Genomic DNA, 19,284 nt, shown 5'->3' on the forward strand with positions numbered 1-19,284 from the left:
CGCTTTTCCTGTCGTCCCCCGTTTGGGTGGTGTGATCAACGGCCTTTGCAACGAGTGAGCCCGTTTGGGTGTACTTGTGCCACGCTGCGCTGTCGAGTGACACCAGAACTGTGATGAGATGAGCACGAAAATGAACCGCACAGCCTCTTGATTCGCCCGAGCCACAAAATGACAGCAAACCGTCTTTGCTTCGTCGAGATTAGAAAGACAGGGGGACAAGGGCACTCCACATGAGAGCTCCTCGCTTGCTGAGCTGGTGTACATGCGACACCAGCCATGTGATGGATGCCCATGCCTGGACGGTTCCCAAGTATTCGTCGATAAGCACACACAACTTTCACGGTCAACATCAAGTGTAGCAAGGCGGTAAGTGCCCTAGAGTTGTATTCATGTATTATCAGTAACAGGCAAATCATGACACCTTCGCCTGCGGGGGACAATGGCCTTCTCTTCTTCTTCTTCCCCTTCTTTTGTTTTGGTTTCCTCTATGCCGCTGCACTTGGCTGCAATGTCTCCCAGCCTCCCATCTCTTCCTCTCCTCCTTCGTTCAGTGAATCTAGTAGGTCCACGGGGCCTTGGTTTGCCTGCCTTGATCGCTGTGGCAAGGTGGGAGGTCCTCTAGCCGCCACCCTTGTATTTGTGCTTGTACTTGTGTTCATGCTCACGTTCAACGGCGGTTTGGGCGGTGCAATGGGCTTTTTTCCAGCAGTCGAGATTGCTGATCGCGTCTGCCACTGCACATCGTCTGGCCTTGCAGCCATCGTTGAAGCGCGAGCCGGCAGCGGCGGTACAAAGTCATCGCCGCCATGTGCAGGATGATTGTTACGTCCGCCTCCGGATGTCAGCGACGAGGTTGAAGCTGGGGATGTCGACAGCAGGTGTGCTGGCTTCTTCGCCACGGGCGGCGCAGGCTTCCCAGCTTTCAGCTGCTGAGACAGCTGCGATGTCTGAGAAGCTGCAGAGGCCGGTCGAGGCTGTATCCACAGTGGTTGCGCCCCTGCTCTGTCAGCTCCTCCAATGGCTCCCAGGGAGGTCGAACTCGCCGACTTGATGCCCAGCCCCGTATTCGAGCCCATATCCAGAGTTGTCGCTGAACGGCGAGGTGGTGGAGGAGGCGGGGCTGCTCCAGACCTGTCTCCGTGAGCACTCCGTGTGCTGTCACCGTCTCCAATCTTCATCCGTCCCACCTGGGCAGGGAGAGTGGCCGGGTCGTATTGCGGAGGCAGCTTCCTAGGTCCGCCAGGTCCAGCTGAAATCATGCCCCTAGGAGGCATAACCTTCTCATACGGTGAGCTAGATATGCTAGAAAGGGACGCCCCTGGTGACGACCGCGAAACTGATATCCAGTCCAATTCTTCGCCCTGGCCAAAAGGATTCGATGGGCGGTTCGGATTCAGGCCCATCGGCTGGCCGTCTCGCCCACTAGGTATAGGTATTTGTGCTCGAGCCGGCTGTCGATTGTCGAGCCACCACTTTTGGCGGTCTGAGCTTGCCGGTGGGAGACCTGGCTCGATTGCGTCGTATCCAATTAGATCTTCGTCTTCCGTGTCTTCCCCATCTCCATGTGCCGCCGAGTCTCCAACTTCAATCTTGCGCCGATCATACAGCTCTTGGCTGATGGCGTTTCGCTGAACCTCGTCAATGAGGCTCACTCGGCAATCAAATGTAGCGTAAACGGGCCTGTGGTCTGAGAACAATAGTGGTGCCGAATCGTATGCCGTTTGGCGGAGAATGGCTCCTTTTCTTAATACTCTGTCTGTCCAGGCCGGTATTCTTGCCTTTTCACTACACGTCTGTCAGTACAACTGCAGAGAACTTTGACTGGGCAAAGGGGAAAGGGGAGCGTTTGCTTACGAAGTGTCGTATACTTCGGTTCCAATGTCGAATCTATAAGTAGGCATGAAGCTAATACGAGCTTCCGAATAGAATTGGAACGCGAGCCCAGCCACCATTTGTAAATTCAGCTGGTCATTTTCGTACATGGTTTGCAGGTCTCGTTTCTTGACCAAGCCGCGGACAACCTCTGAACTGAGCCCAATGCGATAATTGAAATCCCCAAGCCAAATTATGGCATCTAGTTGCATGGGTTAGCGTTCAACAGCCTTTTCTCTCTCTCTCTCTCTCTCTCTCTCTCTCTCTCTCTCTCTCTCTCTTTATTATTTCCCCCCTGGGACAGAACGACTTACCATGATCCTCGATGCCTCGATTCCTCTGAAATCGTAAGCCGCCGTGAATCGTTGCATAATCTCGATTTCGTTCATCGTAATTGGAAAATCCTGCCGCCAAATGCGCCGTCACAAAGCATATGTGGGTGTTTGCATAATCAAATCGAATGGCAACCGCTCCCTTGTTCCCAGCCATCCCGGACAAGCCCGTTTTCTTGACACTTCCTTCGACATTCTTAATATGATCAAGGGAAGACGATTTTACAAAGATGCACAACGCCGCTCCCACGAGCTGTCCACTCCGCAACAGGACATATCTATGTCCTCCTAGACTGGCTTGTCGCTGGTTCAGAGCTCGTTTGACGGCGGATTCCCAAAGGCTTTTTCTGGTCGGGTCGCTGTTCATGATCTGTTGTGGGCTCAGTTCAACTATCTCCTGAAACGCAACAACAAATATCTCCGGCTGCGATGACCCAAGTGAAGGCGGGAATAACCATGGCGATAAGTCGTGGTCGATGCCTTCCGTACGCCCGTTCAGGTTGAACGTGCCAACCCAGATACTGATATTCTTGAACGACGTAAACTCTTCGCTTCTCCTCGCCAACTCTAACGAAACGTAGTCGCTAATGGGGTCGAACAGATGAACGGGGGCTTGCCCAACGAGGAGGCCAAGCAGCATGTCAATGGTAATTTGTCTGGACGGATCTATAAAGTTGTTGTGATAGATACGCTGAGCAGACTTTCGCAAGTCTGCCATTGCGCCGGACAGTGACATTTTCCCGTGTCTTGTGAAGGACGTCTTCAAGGCTCCAGTTCCGGCATAAGTCTTGGAGAGGGCGTCGCCGTTGTCAGCCCAAAGGCTGGAGTGCCTCATCCAGAAATCAGAGGCCGCAAATTCTCCTCGATGGCCCAAGAATGCCTCGACGGCCATTTGGGAAATCAGAGTCTGGATCAGATTTGTTCGATCCAGACAATCCAAGCAATTGGTGCGAAAGACACCCTCTTGTTGAAGCACCACCACCATGCGTTCACCATTCCTCTCACCGGAATCGTTATGGCTCTCAGCCAAGTAGTAGGCGAAGCCATCGGCAGAATTCTCAATGTATCGGCGGATTCCGCGCGCAGCCTCGTATCCCGCCGGGCCTTTGGTCTCCGCGTGAAAGTCGTAATGCGTCTCACGTAGCAATGCATGGTCCTCGGACTGGTGTTGAGCAGGCCGACTCAAGGGGGAGCGTCTGATGCACTCCCGATACATGGTGGCAAGTTCGACTTCGCCCGGCTTAGTTTCGCTCAGGAGATTAACCACATGAACGGCACCATAAGATTGCTCGAGATCCTCGAAATGTTTATTGAATGTGGGCTGCGTCGCATCCAGTGGCCGAGTGATGGTGATTTTTTGTCGGCCAGGTATCAGATCTGCCGCTTGTTCCCAAAAGACTGGCACCGACCCTCGAACCTGTGCATAAGAGAATAAAACGCCCGTAGGAGACCAGAACGTTGTCTCTGTCTCGACAAAGTTTGCAACATTGCCATTGTCATCCATGCCTCTTGCGTTAAAACGGGTGCCTGCCCGCCGGCACGACAGTCGTGAAATCAGCGTCAAAAAGGACGGCATGCCACTCCTAGATGCCTTCAAGGGCGATGAGCTCTGTGGGATGGTCATAGTCTTACAAAAGCCGCGGATGGCAGACGTGAGAATGCGTGATGCATCCAGCGCCTCACGCTCCGGGGGCATCAACCGAGAGCGAAACTGAACCAACGGGCTGATCATGAAGGAGTTCCACAGGTAGGTGTCGTCAAAATTGTCTATCTCGAAGGAGTTTGAGTTAATCGGCCTTACAACTACGAGTCAGCTCAAGTCACCAGCTCAACGCGCTCTGTGTAGGCCATACCGGTCTTGTACTCTGTTTGTGAGGTCGAAATCCGTGCTGTAGTAAAAGGACCCGTTGCTGAGTAGCCTGCGCAAGTCATGACACGGATGCTCGACGGCCACCTCTCTCCGACTCAGCCCTTGGCCGTAAGGTGACGATGAGTTATACCCAAATACATCCGACGAATCCGCATCCAGCGACTCCAGAGGCACAACATCGTCGTAGTCAGCGCTGCTTAGGCAGTAAAAATCCACACTCGCAATCCGCTCCACGGTCTCGCCGGGCCGGACTGTTGCGGCCCTGACGGCATGAGTGATGACGGAGAGGAACACTTCTCCGTTGATCGCAATCAGGCCCAAGGTGCCGTACACAGGCCGCGGCGTCAGCGGACGGTAATCTTTCAACAGCTTCTTGGATATGGGAGAAAATTCCACCATGCATTTGGCGGCCGCATTCTCGCCCCCGCGCGGCTTGCTGGACGGCAGCGAAACAGGAGAGCCGCTGCCAAAGGCCTCGCTCGCCGACGAGCTGTAGCGCAGAATCAGGGCATGAGACGACGACACAATGGCGATGGACCGGTGCGGATAGTCGCGGATGAACAGCTCGCTCGACTTCTCAGGCGCAGGAGCTTGCGCGCTCCACGAGCCCGGCGGAGTGTCCATGATGGTGATGGACTCGTGGCATCAAGCACCAAGTTGGGCGGTGCAGGGGGGCACAGAGCAGGAAGCAAGCGGACTTAGGGTCCCTGTTGATCCATGGTCTCCTGGCAATTGAGTGGAGCGATCGCGGGCCTCGCCTTGCAGCTGTCTTGGGCGGGTTTGCGCTCTCTCTTTGGCTTCTCTCGTCGTAGGCAATTTATGATTCTCGAGCAGAGATGACTGTTGCTGTGTGGTGGTTGTCGGTAGTTGTTGTAGCGCGCTATGTCATTGGTGACATTTGGCGCAGCTGAGCTCTGCTATCAAAGTGGCTCACTTTATCGGTGCGGAGGCAATGCTTTTTGATACTGTCAGCCTTGCGCCTCGATTTGGTCTCTCCATTCCCCATTCAAAGGACAGAAAGGAAATTTCAGCAGCAGCAGGGGTGAAACGACGTCAAGAGGCAAGCGTATATGTTAGACTGTCAAGCAAAGGAGATAGACACCGGATGCGGAGGGAAAGACTCCATGTAAATCACAAAACACGAGGGCCCAACCCACCCTACACTATATTTGCAGAGTGGCATGGAATTTTCTCTAGCTAAACCCCCTATCGTGTAGCTAGGTAGACAGACATTAAAAGAATAGATCTCAAAAGGGGCTCTATTAAATAATTCATGATGATTGCAGTTAAGGATAATGGATTGCGAATTGCCAGGGCAGATACGTAATACCTACCTAGTAGGTACCTGGTAATATCACAAGTTGCATCTTATTCTATATGTACAATCCCTGGCAACTCGCTGGGTAGAACAACGCTGATTACAGAAGATTGACGCTGCTATTTGACACATGCAAACAGAGAGATCTCTATTCTGCCTCAAGCGCAGTGCTGCTCAACATACCGCTCAGCAATTGTCTTTTTGAAACAAGGAATCGAGAGTACGGCTGCCATAACGGGGACCCAAAATTGACAGCCTCACTGCAAAAGAACCGCCCAAAACAAGAATAAACAAAAGACGTCTAAAGACTGTCAGACCTCAGATTCTGTTTGAGATCATGCTCGCCATGAATGGAGAGCGTTCATTCTCTTCCTATCATAATTTAATTTGGGAATCATCATTGGCCATGTATGGAAAAGGAAAAAAGGATTTTGCAAATCGCCCGTTGTGAATAAAATTTGTTCCTCGGCAGCTTACTCAGCAACGCACGCTAGCAAAGCGCTACCAAGCTTTTCTTCACGCTGATTTGCTGCCAAGCACACGCCAGTACCTGCGCGCAAGGTAATTTTGCTCCGGCAATGCGTTGCGAGCCCCACCGCCGATACGAGCCGCGTGACCTGGGCAACAAGTACCTGTTGATCTTGCTGACTCCCGTGCTCCTTGGGGATTTTCGGACCAATCAGAGCGGGCCTCCCCAGCCTCGCCTTCAAGCCCCTACCTCTCTCGAAACGCTGCTCTCCCTCCAGCTTTGCACCATTCACCTTTACACTTTGCGCTTGCAACAGCTCTAAACTGCGCTTTGGAACCTGCTTGACGCCTGTATCTGTTTTGTCTCGCCTTCAATCGCGTCCTCACACTATCCTTCCATGAGCGATTTCAACAGTTTTGGCGGCTCCGAGGAGGAGTACGCGTCGGTTCGCAAATTCGTTGCTGAAACGGTATGTCAGCCTGCTCCGTCCATCGGTCGCTGCCGCCCAACTGTCTCATGTTGGCCCGTACCATCTGACTGCTAACCGAGTAACCCGGCTTAGGAGGCGAACCCAGACAACTTTGAGGGTTGGGAGGGCCTGATCAAGGCTTGCGAAGCTCTCGACGGCGGCCTCAACCGAAACTCGAGCCCTCAGGCGCTGTCCACCGTCCGCGATGCCTACGACCGACTTCTGCTCAAGTTCCCGCTCTTTTTTGGGTACTGGAAGAAATATGCTGATCTCGAATTCAATATTGCTGGACCGGAGTCGGCTGAAATGGTGCGCTGCTCTCCTCCCTTTTCTTGTGGTCGTTGCGACAACACCGCTAACGACACGCCAAACCTAGGTCTATGAGCGAGGTTGTGCCAGCATAACCAACTCGGTCGATCTCTGGACCGACTACTGCTCTTTCAAAATGGAGACGACACATGACCCCACGCTGGTCAGAGAGTAAGTATTCAGGGCACATTTTCCTTCCCCATAACGACTTCTACCAATGCAGTACCGCGCTCAAGCACCATGATTTCGGTTGCCCACCTGTCACGAGCTCTGCTGCTCACTATCGACCGTGTCTGATGGTGAGATATGCCACAGCGGCCCCTATCCTAGCGGGATCTATCTCTCACTCTTTATCCCAGACTTTGTTGATGTGTACTCTTCGTCCCATAAACATTGCGTCGTGCTCCTACCGTCGTCCCCTCAAAGGGACGTAGAATTCGATTTCTGCACTCCCAAATGGCCACCACCCCTTTGTGTACTGACCCTCTCTGTTCCCATATTCGCCTAACCCTACCCCCGATGGAATTTGTCTTGCTGACAGGACCTTGCAGGCTTTTTGAGCGCGGAGCTACTTTTGTTGGGCTGGATTTCCTTGCTCACCCCTTTTGGGACAAGTACATTGAGTACGAAGAACGGCAAGAGGCCCAAGACCGCATCTTTGCTATCCATACTCGCATCATTCGCATCCCCCTGCATCAGTATGCTCGCTACTATGAGCGGTTCCGAAACCTGTCGCACACCCAGCCTCTAGCGGAGGTTGTGCCGGCGGATACGCTGTCGAAATTCCAGGCCGAGGTTTCGGCTGAAGCGGCAGCCTACGGCGGTGCTCCGCGACCGGAGTTGGAGATTGAAAGGGATGTTCGAGCCAAGATTGATGCCATGTACTACGAGGTCTTCACCCAGACACAGAACGAAGTATCAAAGCGTTGGACGTACGAATCTGAAAACAAGCGACCGTACTTTCACGTGACGGAGCTCGAGCACAGCCAGCTCAACAACTGGCGCAAGTACCTGGACTTTGAGGAGACCGAGGGTGACTTTAGCAGAATCGTGTCCCTGTATGAACGATGTCTCGTCACCTGCGCCTTCTACGACGAGTTCTGGTATCGGTACGCCCGCTGGATGGCGGAGCAGCCCGGGAAGGACGAGGAAGTCCGCAACATCTACATTCGTGCGTCGACACTCTTTGTGCCCATTAGCCGGCCCGGCATTCGCATGCAGTGGGCCTACTTTGAGGAGAGCTGCGGCCGCGTGGGCGTTGCACTTGACATCCACGCCGCTATCCTCATGAAGCTCCCAGACTGCGTGGAAGTCATTGTTTCTTGGGCTAACCTCGAGCGTCGTCAGAACGGCGCCGAAGCTGCCATTCAGGTCCTCAAGGACCAGATTGACGCTCCCACCGTTGACTTGTACGCGAAGGCTGCACTGGTGGCCGAGTGGGCCATGCTGCTATGGAAGGGCAAGAACTCTACTGAAGAAGCCCGAGCAGTGTTCCTCAAGAACGTGCAGTGGTATGCTGATTCCAGGATTTTCTGGGACAAGTGGTTCCAGCTAGAACTTGAGCAAAGCCCCGAGGGCAAGGAAGGCAAAATGGACCAGACTGAGCGCGTCAAGCATGTCTTTGACGAGTTCCGTAGCAGAAGCCGGCTGCCCAACCCCGTCAAACGGGAGCTGGCCCAAGTTTACATGAATTACTTGATGCAGCGCGGCGGCAAGGACGCCATGAAGGAGTTTTTGGCCGTGGACAGACAGATGTTTGGGTCCGTCCAGCATGCGACCCCCCAAGAGACCGAAGGAATCCAGCTAACACTTACTCATAGGCCTGCGTCTATCTCGACCGCGCCCAAGAGTGGAAGTGTCGCCAAGGAGAACGGAGCATCCCTTGGCGAGCTCGATGAAGCCAGCAAGCGCAAAGCCCAGATCAGATACCTGAATTTCTACGAGGCTCACCCGGAGCCAAATACGGAGGCTCAAGGGGCTGCCGATTTCAACTAGACAAGGCCAAGGACGGGTATCGGGAGTTTGGACAGATGTTGCAGGCCGCCTATGTCAGGTTTTTATAGGCATTTTGGAGGGGGGGCGTCAAAATTAGGATGTTTTCATCGTTCAAATGGCGGATGGTTGTTGTACTATACGCATTTGCTGGACACTATAAGGAGCGGCATATTTTGCTAGCAGACAAATTTGGATGCGAGCCGCGAGTGGTATGGAGGATTTTTTTCTTTGTTTTATTGTCTGGAATTTGTATTTTCGCTCGCAACGGGGACCGCAGACGGTCAGTCCCGCCGTTGAAAAGGGAACAAGGCCACTACAAACACGCATGATTTCACGGCCGATTTCCCTAGACCAAGACCTTTGTGCATTGTGAAACGAGAATCGCCGAATGGGGCTAGATTTTGGTCTGATGCCCATCCCACACGATTCTAACCAGCCTTTGAAGACGTCGAGAATAGAGTAATGGAGGCATATTGATGACAGGCACACAAGACTCATGGAGTGCGGGAAATCCAGGGACCGGTAGTTGACAGGCCGGACCCCACGTGGCTCGCCGACGCATACCGCAAACAGAAAGCCTCTGCGACACTGCCCACTTAAAGAACGCTGTGCATCCAACCAATCGCTCGGGCCTACAAGAGTGGCGGCTTTTTTCACCTCTCAGGGTCCTTGTTTGTCTTGTCAGGCACAAGCGTGAGCGAGGCAAAGCGAGGCTACTGTACCTGGAATCGTAATCGTTGCCAGCCCGTCCCATCAAGGCGCCCCACGGCTCGCTCGCAGCGGAATGCCTGCTATCTCGGCTGTCCGCTCGGTGGCTGGACCAAATCAGGCAGCGGAGCGGGATGACGACCTCGAGCCGTGGGATGATGAGATGCGAGCTGTGGTCTGGTTGTCTGGGGGCAGAGGAATAGAGGGTCTGGGATGGAATTCAGCGCCGTTGCTCGCAGCTACGAGGCGTGTGAGAATGTAATTGATGTACAGTACGGTACGGTATTTATCACGGCAAAAGCTACTAGTACTCGGTATGTAGTCAGAAGCCGCAATCGATTTCGGAACGAAGCCGGACAGAGCAAATTGTAACATGGCATGATGCGGCATCTTTGACAAAAGTTGCGGCATGAATTGAGGGCGCTCATTGGCTGGCTGCGACATCGGGCGAGGGTTTTGGCTTGCGCCCCATCGGCAGACTGGAGCGAGAAGAATTTCACGGTTCGACGCTGGCCCTTTTGCTTTTTTGCCTCTTGTACTCCGTACTCGGCAAGGTATTGATGCTTACAGGTACTGACGTTATAATGTGCCGAGGGGGAGCTAAAGGGTCTTAGTAGTAGTAGGTAGCTCGCTGGTCCGCGGCTCAGGTCGGGGAGGTCCCCTAACACAATACAGCGGCCAGTTTGTTGAAGTTTTTTTTTTTTTTGTGCTGTCAAGGAGGGGTCCCTTTTTTTCTTTTTTCAGCGCATGGTGGCGTTCTTATCATTGAAAACAACCAACCACACCCGGTTTTAGTGTCGACCGAGGCCAGCAATTTCGAGCCCTTCCGCAGCTTCTCTCGTTGGCATTATCGTATTATCCCCCCCAATAGCTCTAAAATCGATATCAAACAGCAAGATGGACGTGGAGCGGCTCCGCTGGGGGTGCGGGTCTCACGGACGCTTGACTGGCCACTCAGGCGATGGCAATTTGCATCGTTTCCCTTCACCAACGCTGTTGCTTGTGCTTTTCTAATCCAGTCCTTCTCTCTCTGCAGTGAGACGCTTCTTCGCTCTTCCATCCTTCCTTTTCTCATATACATCCCGCCTCCCTCCCTCCCTCCCACCTCCCACTTCGTCCCTCTTCGTTGCTTCGGCGTATTCTCTCCAACCCACACATCAAGGTGAGTGATATACCGGGTTTGGTTTTCTCTTTCTCTCCTTCCTTGTTAAAAGAGAGGCGTGATCTTCAGGCTCGCTTCCACTCTGATAGGCGTCTTTGGGCTCTTGACCACCAAGCTGGCCTTATCTGCCCATATAACCAACCAACCCTCCCGCTCGTTTGCTCGTTCACGCCTTTGCTAACGTTTCCGTCGTGTCCTTGTTCAGATGGCCTCTTCTGCCCGTCAGTTTGCCCGCGTGGCAACCCGCACAACCACTCGCTCCTTCGTTGCCGCCCCTCGACAGGCTTTCCGCCAGCAGGGCCGCCGCTTCTACTCTTCTGAGCCCGAGAAGAAGTCGTCCTCCTCTCTCCTGTACCTTGGTGCTGCTGCCGCCGCGGGTGGTCTCGGCATCTGGTTCTTCACCTCTGGTGCCTCTGCCTCTTCCAAGACCTTTGTTCCCACCCAGGCCGATTACCAAAAGGTCTACAACGACATCGCCGAGCGTCTCGAGGCCGATTACGACGATGGCAGCTACGGCCCCGTCCTGGTCCGTCTTGCATGGCACGCCAGCGGTACCTACGACAAGGAGACCAAGACTGGTGGCAGTAACGGTGCTACCATGCGATTCGCTCCCGAGAGCAGCCACGGTGCCAACGCTGGTCTGATTGCTGCCCGTGATTTCCTCGAGCCTATCAAGGGTGAGTTTCTCCATCATTTGTGCAACCTTGGGTGTCAAGTCGAGTTATAACAATCAGCCTGTAGCCAAGTACCCCTGGATCACCTACTCTGATCTCTGGATCCTCGGCGGTGTCTGCGCCATCCAGGAGATGCACGGCCCCATTGTCCCCTACCGACCTGGCCGCCGCGATGGTGAGGCTGCTGCTTGCACCCCCGATGGCCGTCTCCCCGACGCCAGCCAGGGCGCCAAGCACCTCCGTGACATCTTCTACCGCATGGGCTTCAATGACCAGGAGATTGTCGCCCTCAGCGGTGGTCACGCCCTTGGCCGATGCCACTCCAACCGATCTGGTTACGAGGGCCCTTGGACCTTTTCTCCCACCATGCTGACCAACGACTTCTACAAGCTCCTGCTGGAGGAGAAGTGGCAGTACAAGAAGTGGGACGGCCCCAAGCAGCTCGAAGACAAGGGCACCAAGACTCTTATGATGCTCCCCACCGACCACGTCCTGACCACCGACAAGGCCTTCAGACCTTGGGTTGAGAAGTACGCTGCCGACAACGACCTGTTCTTCCAGGACTTTTCCGCCGTCGTTCTCCGCCTGTTTGAGCTCGGTGTCCCCTTTGCCGAGGGCAGCGAGAACAGCCGATGGACCTTCAAGCCCACCCACGCTTAAGCTTCCAAATTCACATCCATGGTGAACAAGGTGATGTAGGATGGTGCATAGAAGAAGACTAGCGTTGTCAATAAGGAGCGCGGTTGATAGACTTGTGAATATTTTTTAGACATGTAGGGCCCTCTTACGGTATGAAGCCGTTTAGTCAGCTAGGGTTCAAACAAAAAAGATAGTTGGACGACAAGCTCGGAAGCTTGGAATGGATTTTATCGCTCTTTCTTCACAAACTGCTTTTTGGGGGCTGGCTTGTCTGGGTTTTCTTTTGTAACGTTCTATACCTCAGCCAAACACCCTGTACTTTAACAAACAAGATGAGCTTTTCATGATGCCATGCTCCATGATGATGTCTGAAACTGGTGACTGTTGATGATTGGGCGGTACTTCGAGATGTGATGCTGTAGTGAGGCGACGGCAAGGAGCAGAAGACGCAAATTGTTTACTGAAGAAATGAGGAGGTGACTCGCAATGCTGCCTTGGCTCTGACATGTACTACTATGACCACGGAGCATCCTATCCGGCTTTCCGCCGTGACAATTGAGGCCGATGCTTGCCTTTGTCCTGTTGCTATTGGCTGGATGCCAGGCTTCTGGCGGGTGAAGTACATGGTTCCCCGCACTTTCAAGCCAAAAGGCAGGGAGAAGCTTATTGTCCAGATTTCATTTGTCGGGGTTGAAATCTTGTATGGAGATGAGCCGAGGATCAGCCTGGAGCTGTAGAAGTTGAATACTGTTTGATAGGCAAATATAGCTTGATATTGAATTGCTACGCATATGGCTTCTAATGGACTTTTTTTTTATTGTTTGGGTAAATAGGCAGGGATTGGTGTCTATTTTGGAGATGGGATGCGACGATCCGGCTTTGAGATGACGGGGGAGGAGGCTGGATTTGATTCGCTGACCGTGGCTGGCAAACGTCTGGGGGAATTTGGAAGAGCTTTGCTGTTGGTATTTGTAAGACGAAGATGAGCTGACCTGCTTATAACTAATGTTCATTTCGACATGTTTTTTGCGTGATTCCAACTCCAGACTTGATAACTACGAGCGAGAGCACTTGCTACCTATTACTTTTCATGGAAAAAATTTGCCTAGATAGAGGATCGATGCAACGATACGGACCGTGAGGAGTTGATGGGAGCACGTAATCTCGTGTACGAATCATCTCATCGTGGCGAGGCAAGTCTGTGTGGCAGCTGTAATACAGTAGAATAGACTCTTACTGATCACATCTACACCCGATCCCATTTAACCAACAGGCCCGGCTCACCAGGCAAAGTGCTTATATCGGTCGAATTCTTTTCGCTCCGAAACGCGAGCGAAGATGAACCGGAAACAAATTGCATGCCTCTCCAAGTCAAGGGAGAATACGCACGAGTGTCATTATTAATGAACAGGATAGTCGTAATGGCCAATCACAGACAAGGATGCGTCTCTTAGGATTTAAGTCCGCTGCTGTTGTGGCTGGAGCAGCTTTAACGCCTAAAACGCGGATGTTGCCGTGTCGAAAACGAGAACGAAGGAATTCCTAGGCTCTAGAAAGCGAGAGCGAAGGAGGGCGGATAGGCGGATAGGCCGAGGGAGGGATAAGCATAGAAGACTGGAGAAGAAGACACAGAACAGGCACAAAACTGCAGGAGATGGTGCGGAGTGACGGCCGAGAAAACGTCAAATCAGGATCCGATCCATGGGGTTTCGGGAAAACTTGCATGCGCCAAAAGCCGGGTTACGGCCGCCTAGGCTGAGAAAAAAATTGCCCGACTAAGGCCATGGGCAACTCTGGCCGCGCCCTCATTATCAAATCAAGGTTGAATTATTCAGCAACCCCTCTTGCATTTTCCTTTCCAGGCTGTTGCTATGTGGGATTGCGATCTCACTGACTAGTAGGAGGGATGAGAAAACCGGGCCACGATAGCTGGGGCAACACCATAATAGGAGCGATGACTAATGCCCGTCTGGGCAGGTAAATGAGGGTTGGAGATTGTTGGATGCCGAGAGATGGCGCGAGGCCCGGAATAAACGTATCATTGGGAGGTATGGAGACGTTTCTGGGTCGTTTGGTTGATGATGTGCTTGGATTGGCCCGATACCGAGCATTGCGCGAGCCATGCATCTTTTGGAGATGGGTATATAAAGTCTGGCCAAGGACACGACGAGGTAGATGAGTCTCTGGAAGTAGAACCAGCAGCAGCATTTACATTGGAGAATTCCTCGCCATCTTCCTTTGCCTTGATCGCCTGATTCGTCTATAGGTACGCAAATAGTAGTGTCTACGGACTTGTTGATCGCCGAACCCTCGAAACCCATGCTTATCCGCTATCCAGACTATCGAGTTAGACCACCTCTCGAACGGGGCTTTCAAGCACTCACGAAACAGCAGCTCAAATCTTTGAATCCATCACATACATATATACTACACACACAACTCCAACATGGGCAGCATCAGCGTCAGCACCGAGAACACGGCCGCTCCAGGCGTGCCCTTTTACACCCCAGCTCAGAACCCGTTGGTGGGAACCCCTCTCAACAAGGACTCAGCACCGACGCTGTTCCAGCCCATCAAGATCCGCTCCCTCGAGCTGCACAACCGCGTGGTGGTGGCCCCCATGTGCCAGTACAGCGCCGACGACGGCCACTTGACTGACTATCACCTGGTGCACCTGGGCCAGCTGGCGCTTCACGGCACCGGCCTCATCATCGTCGAGGCCACGGCCGTCGAGCCCCGCGGCCGCATCTCGCCCCAGGACTCCGGTCTGTGGCAGGACTCGCAGATTGCACCTCTGAAGCGGGTCGTCGATTTCGTCCACAGCCAGGGCTCCAAGATCGGCATCCAGATTGCCCACGCCGGCCGCAAGGCGAGCACCCTGGCGCCTTGGATCGGTGGCACTGCGAACAAGACTCTGGCTGAGGAGGATGTTGGCGGATGGCCCAACGACGTCGTCGGCCCCAGCGCCATCCCGTTCGACGAAGGCAGCGCCCTTCCCAAGGAATTGACCAAGGCTGAGATTAAGAGCATTGTGCAGAAGTTTGCCGAGACTGCGCAGCGTGCTGTCAAGGCCGGAGTCGATCTCGTTGAGGTCCACGGCGCTCATGGCTACCTCGCCTGCAGCTTCCTGTCGCCCCTGAGCAACGTGAGTTCACCAAGACATTGAGAATACTGCATCGTTCATGTTGAATGACTTACAATCGTATAGCAACGTACCGACGAGTACGGCGGTAGCTTTGAGAACCGCACCCGCTTCGCCCGTGAAGTCGTCGAGGCTGTCCGCGCCGTGATCCCCGCCGACATGCCGCTCTCGCTGCGTCTTTCCGCCACCGAATGGATGGAATGGGCCGGTCAGCCGTCGTGGACCGTCGAGGATACCATCAAGCTCGCCAAGCTGGTGCCCTCATGGGGCGTCGACATCCTCGACGTCAGCTCCGCCGCCAACAACTCCCAGCAAAAGCTCCCCGACGACCCTCTTTTCCAGGTCAACATCGCGCGCCAGATTCGCAAGGCCCTCCGCGCAGACGGCATCGACTTGATTGTCGGCGCCGTGGGCAACATCAACAACGCCCAGACGGCCTACGACGTCGTCCAGGAGGGCCCCGAGGCTGCGGCCGAGCTGGCTTTGGTCGCACGACAGTTCCTGCGAGAGCCCGAGTGGGTACTGAGGGTAGCTCACGAGCTCAAGGTGCCCGTCAAGTGGGCGAACCAGTATTCCAGAGCCGGACCCCGAACGGACTTTAGCAAGAAGTTTTAGGTTGTTGGTGACAGAGAAGAGGGGAGGGGATAGAAAAATCAGGGCATAGATGGACACAGGGTTTAAAGCGATATATTGCCGGAGTAGATGGATGATGGGCTCTTTGATTCTAAGTTTTTGGGTTGAATTTACTTTTTTCCTTATACATACAGCGAGTACGGCATCAGCACTATGTGAAGCCATTATTGTCTTCTACACGAGCGTAATAGCCCCAATCTTTGCAATGCAATGTCTACTCGATTGGCTTTCTTCTCCCAACCAAGGCTTCGTGTCCTCTGCTGGTTATCAACGACCAGATGGCATGAGATCTGGACAGGTAGCACTTTGCCATGCATCGGACATTCGGTTAAGGTGCGCCTGCATGAGCCGCGCATTTAACCCCCGGGATGAACCCTTCAACGGAGAGGTGGCCAGGATAATATCACGTTAGTACCCCGTCAAGCTGGGAGATGAAATTTACTGCCTGTATGAGTCCAATATAGCCACAATATCCCTTGTACGAATATATTGGTTCAGGTACTCGTACGGGAGAGAATTCTTGTGCCAGGCCGGCTCTTTCGATCCTGTCCAACGTGGGGCTGGAGACGTCCGGGTCAGTGGGCGGGGATCAATGGCCAATTGCCGCTCCCTTTTTTTGACGTCTGTCCTCTTGGCAGATATGTCGTGAAAAGTACCCAAGTAAGTAGATTGACATTTGTTTGAGAATTGATAGAAGACAAATCGATATTTGGATGGCATTGGATACAGATATCTGCCCATTTGTATCACAAGGGCGGCTCCCAGAGACACGCAGATTCCAGGCTGTCCTGTTCTGTAAAAAGGCCAGCCACCAGCTAACATGGAGGTTTACACGGCTCATACGACCTCGTACTCCTCGCGCAGAGTACAAGTAACGTGTGCCCGTAGCATCAATACAGGTGCATTCACGAGTACATGCTACTTTGCTCCCGTCTGGTTATGCTTATTCTTGCTTGTATCCCCAGCCGCCCTGCTGATTTATTGCCTCTTGTCTAAAACACCCTGCGGCGCAGCACTAACCGCTATTGGCGGCTGCCATAGCAGTGAGGCTATCGTGCAGGGGCTTAGCGCTGGCCGCCCACTCACCGTGCCGCTTGGCGCTGCTTGGACCTCTATGGGCTGCAGCAGACTTGAATAGCAGAGGGGCATCTGTTATGGAGTACATGCAGGTAGCTGCCGTCATAGCGCAACACGCCCAGGCACATCATGTATCATGCCAACAAACTTGACTTGAGGCGAGGTGGCCAGTCCCCTTCAGTGCCCCCCCGTGCTGTGTTTCCCCTTGGGCAATGTCGTCTAGCACGGCCCCAGGCGCAAAAGGGGAAAATGATTGAATAGTAATCGGCCCTGAAACAGTGCAAGACTCATCACAAAATCAGCAAACTTGACTTCCGTTGGATTTGTCAGGTGGCAACCCGGTCAGGCAAAACAACCTGACCTGGAGGATGCGCTGTAGCGGCCTTCCTTAGTGGGCGCGTTAGTGGACGCTGAGGGGAGAGGGGCCCCAGTTTTAGGCTACACAAGGTGTGGTTCAGGGACCCGGCTGAACCCATTAGCAACAGCCAGATCTGTCCAAAGGGACACTTGTTCAATTGAGTGCGTCTAAGTCATCCAGTCTTTGCCTACTACAAAACCTGGCGCCTCATCCGTCTTCTGGCAACTAGATCTTCCATCTTGCATCACCACTTTTTTTTCTTTTCCACTTCCTTTTTTCCCCTGATACCCCCATCACAGCCTTCGCCATGCAACAGAAGCGCCTCACTGCTGCCCTGTTGGCCGCCCTGGCCACGGTGGTCTCTGCCGACTCCGACGTCACTTCCCTGACCAAGGACACCTTCAACGACTTCATCAACTCCAATGATCTCGTCCTGGCTGAGTGTATGTCTCTCTCCCGTCCTCAATCTTTGCTTGCTTGCTTGCTTCGTTGATGGCTTCCAACGTTGCCATTGCTCTTGACCCCTCCCCCGCGAGCCTCGGCGTCAGATTAGACCCCGCTAACATGACATTTTCCCAGTCTTCGCTCCCTGGTGTGGCCACTGCAAGGCTCTCGCCCCCGAGTACGAGGAGGCTGCCACCACTCTCAAGGAGAAGAACATCAAGCTTGCCAAGGTCGATTGCGTTGATGAGGCCGATCTCTGCAAGGACCACGGCGTTGAGGGCTACCCTACCCTCAAGGTCTTCCGTGGTCTTGACATCGTCTCTCCCTACACTGGTCCCCGCAAGGCTGACGGGTAAGAGATCCATGCAAAATTCGCATCCATCTGTATATCTAGATGGCTAACATCTGTTTCTCTTCTCTAGCATCACCTCCTACATGGTGAAGCAGTCCCTGCCTGCCGTTTCCGTCCTGTCAAAGGACACTCTCGAGGAGTTCAAGACTGCCGACAAGGTTGTCCTGGTCGCCTACATTGCCGCCGATGACAAGGCCTCCAACGAGACCTTCACTGCCGTCGCCAACGAGCTGCGTGACACCTACCTCTTCGGTGGTATCAACGATGCTGCCGTTGCCAAGGCTGAGGGCGTCGAGTTCCCCTCCGTCGTCCTCTACAAGTCCTTTGACGAGGGCAAGAACGTCTTCAGCGAGAAGTTTGACGCTGAGGCTATCCGATCCTTCGCCAAGGTCGCTGCCACTCCCCTTGTTGGCGAGGTCGGCCCTGAGACCTATGCCGGATACATGTCTGCCGGTATCCCCCTGGCTTACATCTTCGCCGAGACCCCTGAGGAGCGTGACGAGCTCAGCAAGTCCCTGAAGCCCATCGCCGAGAAGTACAAGGGCAAGATCAACTTCGCCACCATTGACGCCAAGAACTTTGGTTCTCACGCCGCCAACATCAACCTCAAGACCGACAAGTTCCCCGCCTTTGCCATCCACGACATTGAGAAGAACCTCAAGTTCCCCTTTGACCAGGAGAAGGAGATCAACGAGAAGGACATTGCCAAGTTTGTTGACAACTTCTCCTCTGGCAAGATCGAGCCCAGCATCAAGTCTGAACCCATCCCCGAGACCCAGGAGGGTCCCGTCACCGTTGTCGTTGCCCACACCTACAAGGACGTCGTCCTTGACGACACCAAGGATGTCCTGATTGAGTTCTACGCTCCCTGGTGCGGTCACTGCAAGGCTCTTGCCCCCAAGTATGAGGAGCTCGCCAGCCTGTATGCCAACAGCGAGTTCAAGGACAAGGTTGTCGTTGCCAAGGTCGACGCCACCAACAACGATGTCCCTGATGAGATCCAGGGCTTCCCCACCATCAAGCTCTACCCCGCCGGCGACAAGGCCAACCCCGTCACCTACAGCGGTGCCCGCACTGTTGAGGACTTCGTCGACTTCATCAAGGAGAACGGCAAGTACAAGGCCTCTGTCGAGGTCCCCGTCGAGGCCACTGAGGCTGCCCCCGAGGCCACTGAGGAGGCCAAGGGCGACGACCACGACGAGCTGTAAAGAAATCAAAAAATGGAAAATGAAATAACAAAAAACTGTATAATTGTGGGATTTGCTTCATGACGAAAATCGTCGGCGCTGGTTTATGGACTATCTAAATACCTACTAGCAATTGCATACTGGCTCTACGCCCATTTGAAGCATTGCTTTGATGTGAGCACTCGGAATTGATCAACTTTAAACAAGATATTGCGTCCAATAAATGCACCATTTTTTTTTTGGCAATCGTGATGGTCGTGAGAGTTTAGTAGAG

The 19,284-nt window shown here is 53.6% G+C and overlaps 5 protein-coding genes across 5 annotated transcripts; 4 read left to right on the forward strand and 1 right to left on the reverse strand.

Moving 5' to 3' along the window:
* Positions 1-485: 485 nt before the first annotated feature.
* Triagg1_4585 (uncharacterized protein) lies at positions 486-4,698 on the reverse strand (the record flags this gene model as incomplete). Its single annotated transcript, XM_062899004.1, has 4 exons — positions 486-1,785; positions 1,855-2,074; positions 2,187-4,000; positions 4,058-4,698. The coding sequence occupies 4 exons, from the start codon at positions 4,696-4,698 to the stop codon at positions 486-488; spliced, it is 3,975 nt and encodes a 1,324-aa protein (XP_062756602.1).
* Positions 4,699-6,258: 1,560 nt separating this feature from the next.
* On the forward strand, positions 6,259-8,634 carry Triagg1_4586 (uncharacterized protein; the record flags this gene model as incomplete). The annotated part of the gene is made up of 4 exons (XM_062899005.1): positions 6,259-6,330; positions 6,424-6,639; positions 6,707-6,810; positions 7,191-8,634. The coding sequence occupies 4 exons, from the start codon at positions 6,259-6,261 to the stop codon at positions 8,632-8,634; spliced, it is 1,836 nt and encodes a 611-aa protein (XP_062756603.1).
* A 2,075-nt stretch (positions 8,635-10,709) lies between these two features.
* Positions 10,710-11,838, forward strand: Triagg1_4587 (CAZyme family AA2; the record flags this gene model as incomplete). The annotated part of the gene is made up of 2 exons (XM_062899006.1): positions 10,710-11,181; positions 11,246-11,838. 2 exons carry the CDS (start codon positions 10,710-10,712, stop codon positions 11,836-11,838), a joined length of 1,065 nt encoding a protein of 354 aa, XP_062756604.1.
* Positions 11,839-14,263: 2,425 nt separating this feature from the next.
* On the forward strand, positions 14,264-15,574 carry Triagg1_4588 (uncharacterized protein; the record flags this gene model as incomplete). The annotated part of the gene is made up of 2 exons (XM_062899007.1): positions 14,264-14,962; positions 15,026-15,574. 2 exons carry the CDS (start codon positions 14,264-14,266, stop codon positions 15,572-15,574), a joined length of 1,248 nt encoding a protein of 415 aa, XP_062756605.1.
* A 1,760-nt stretch (positions 15,575-17,334) lies between these two features.
* Triagg1_4589 (uncharacterized protein) lies at positions 17,335-19,031 on the forward strand (the record flags this gene model as incomplete). The annotated part of the gene is made up of 3 exons (XM_062899009.1): positions 17,335-17,470; positions 17,607-17,823; positions 17,894-19,031. 3 exons carry the CDS (start codon positions 17,335-17,337, stop codon positions 19,029-19,031), a joined length of 1,491 nt encoding a protein of 496 aa, XP_062756606.1.
* Between the last annotated feature and the right edge of the window lie 253 nt (positions 19,032-19,284).

This window comes from Trichoderma aggressivum, assembly GCF_033847375.1.
Source record: "Trichoderma aggressivum f. europaeum strain CBS 100526 chromosome Unknown scaffold_014, whole genome shotgun sequence".
NCBI lineage: Eukaryota > Fungi > Ascomycota > Sordariomycetes > Hypocreales > Hypocreaceae > Trichoderma > Trichoderma aggressivum.